At 35.3% G+C, this 2,756-nt stretch overlaps 1 protein-coding gene across 1 annotated transcript in view; it reads right to left on the bottom strand.

Moving 5' to 3' along the window:
• Positions 1-741: 741 nt before the first annotated feature.
• Positions 742-2,756, bottom strand: part of LOC107576282 (uncharacterized) — a 12,050-nt gene continuing 10,035 nt past the window's right edge. The window contains exons 5-6 of the mRNA XM_016262493.1: positions 1,302-1,619; positions 742-827 (exon numbers count right to left, since the gene is read on the bottom strand). Coding sequence (XP_016117979.1) covers positions 742-827; positions 1,302-1,619 — 404 coding nt within the window. The remainder of the gene's footprint in view (positions 828-1,301; positions 1,620-2,756) is intronic.

Below are 2,756 nucleotides of genomic sequence, written 5' to 3'. Positions count from 1 at the left end.
GTACCAATACATTAGTCTACATTCTCTTATTTTACTATTTTATAAGGCAACACAGCACACTACATAAGATAAAACAGTAACAGTATGTATATAAACAGTACATATTATATATGAGTAGATAAAAATGTAAAAATGTTCTTTACACTAAGAAAAAATTATTCTTTAAAAAACTTTTCACGGATAAATTCTTTGGGCGATTAAAAATTGCACTTCTATGGCATCACTGCGAAACCTGATCCTTGTGATGAAAAAAAACACTCTCATTGTCTCGCAGTCTAATGTACAAGATAAAACACTTAGTGTTCAACTTAGTGTTTGGAGTGTCATATTGTTCAGTGTTCAAATTTATCTAGGTTTGTTATCACAGCTTTCCCAATGCTGATGTTTGGTAATTGTAGCACCACAGGTCATTTAAAGGTATCACACTTCCTGCTTCTCTACAGACAACAATACAAATGCACTCCCAGCATGTGGACAGTATGTGGTTAATTTTGAGGCGTGTGTCTCTCTGCTATTGAGTAGTTCTTCATAAGTTCTTCTGTAGTTTTATAAAGTATAATAAAGTTAATAAAGTAATCGGGATGATCTGTATCCAGTTGTAAAAGTCATAAACATGTTTCCCTCTTCATCTAAAACCAAACAAGGGTTTACATGAGTTTAACAGCTCAACAACACACTGGTTCAAGCATGCTGTTGTGATGATGTCACAGTGATTGACGCTGGTGGGCGTGTCTTATTTCATCACTCATTCACTTCATGCACATCTTCTCTATTCAACAGTGACATCTCAACAGTCTCTGGTTCATTCACTTGTTTTCCTGTGGAATCTGAAAGAAGATATAAAGTCAATCAAATGAACTAAAAAGAAAGAAAGAGTTTTGCTGCATTTACATCTATATGTATTATTTTAATTGAAAAAAACTTGAATTAACAGCTGAAAAAAAAAGGTAAAAACAGACAAGCCGAACATATTCTTGGAACACTGCTAACCAATCAGATTAAAGAATGGAACTGTTGCGTAAATAAAAACAGTATATTGTTTTTTTATAATAAATTATGTTCTACTTACCAGTGACAGTCACATCAGCAGGATGAATTTAGTGTTAAAGCTTTGGAATGAAACATGCCAAATCTTCCGACGAGTAATAATAAGCTAACATAGCATTAAAATTAAAGTAAACAAATATCAAAAAGTAATTAAAATTACATTGCACTTTTGAGACAATTTCTTGAAGTTGAGATCATCTATACTGTTGTTCTAAATTATTGATCTAAATCATCTAGATCATTGATCTACTCACCTTTGACAGTAACAATGAAATTCTTGTATTCGGTTCTTTTGTTTTTGCGGCTGATCTGTAGTTTATAGAGTCCAGAGTGAATTCTTCTGATGTTATTGATGCTGAGATGTCCAGTCTTCTCATCCAGCACCAGTTTGCTTCTGAATATCTCATCAGAACCATCATATGTTTTTTTACTGGTCGCTCGACTTATTTCAGCAATGAGATTGTTGTCTTCTTTATAGCACCACTGTATTTTATCATCTTTTTGTAGCTCAGTATCAGTCTCTAAAGTGACAGAATCTCCGTCCGCCACTGACTTTTCTTCAACTGTCACAGCTGGACATAGAAATGTGTTCATGAGATCAAGCTTAAATTTGGTGCACTTATACTGTTTAACCCTTTTTTGAATGTGTAAATGCCAAGCACATTAAACAAGTGTGAGCATGTACAAAAAGAGCAGTGTAAGAAAGTACGTTTTTGGGTAAAATCATCTAATTACAATAGTAAGTAATGGACTCCTGCATTGATCTGAAGCATTAGTGTTAACCTAGATCTTAACGTGTTGTAAAACTGACAGTAAATTCCTTGTCCACACTAATACGTTTTCGTTTGAAAATTTATATTTTCTCTTCGTTTTAGCCTTCTGTCCACACTTTGACAGCATTTTTGTCAAGGAAAGTGGAGATTTTTTAAAACGCTCCCCCAAAGTGAATGAATTTGAAAACGCTGCTTTCGCATTGTAGTGTGGACTGTGAAAATGGAAGCCTTTGAAAACGATAGCACATGTCTTGTAATGTGACACATATTGTACCAATAGATATCTTTAAACCGGTATTGTGACTGTTCTGTGCTATTCACTTTCACATTATTGCTACAGATATGTTACACTGTACAGTACACTCTACATATCACAGTCCTGCAATAATGACAGACCTTTAGCTACTTGCAATTGCTGTTTACGCAAAACAAGAGGGCATTTGCATTTTAGACTAGCCATACAATCGTGAATGAGTGCAAACTGGACGCGTCAGTGAATGATGAGGTATTTTCCTAAATAAAATGAGCTCTCAGCTTTTTTGATGCTTTAGGCATGCGGAGTAAAGCAAATGTAACATTTTCTGACGTTTCAGTGTGGATGAGAAACTATTGGAAAACGTTTGAAAACATGTGGACAATGAGTGTTTTAAACTATTTCAAATTTTGTCATTTTAAAAGAAATTCAAGCAGGGCCGGTGTTGAGCCGAAATCTGCACCCCTGCCAGATTATGCATTATGAAATTGCTACCTGATTGCGTAATCCCAACCCCACCCCTAATCCTAACCCCTCCCCCACACCTACTCCTAAACCTACCAATACTAGGGAACGCATAATCTGGCAGGGTGCAGAATTCGGCATGACACCGGAGTGGGACTAATTTTCAACCCTGGAGTTTAATGCCTTTAAACTCTTAAAGTATGATGCAATTTAAATTT

This window comes from Sinocyclocheilus grahami, unplaced genomic scaffold (assembly GCF_001515645.1).
Source record: "Sinocyclocheilus grahami isolate Dianchi unplaced genomic scaffold, SAMN03320097.WGS_v1.1 scaffold3429.1, whole genome shotgun sequence".
Lineage (NCBI taxonomy): Eukaryota > Metazoa > Chordata > Actinopteri > Cypriniformes > Cyprinidae > Sinocyclocheilus > Sinocyclocheilus grahami.
Note: the sequence above shows the minus strand (reverse complement) of the source record. Positions and strands in the feature narration are given on the sequence as shown.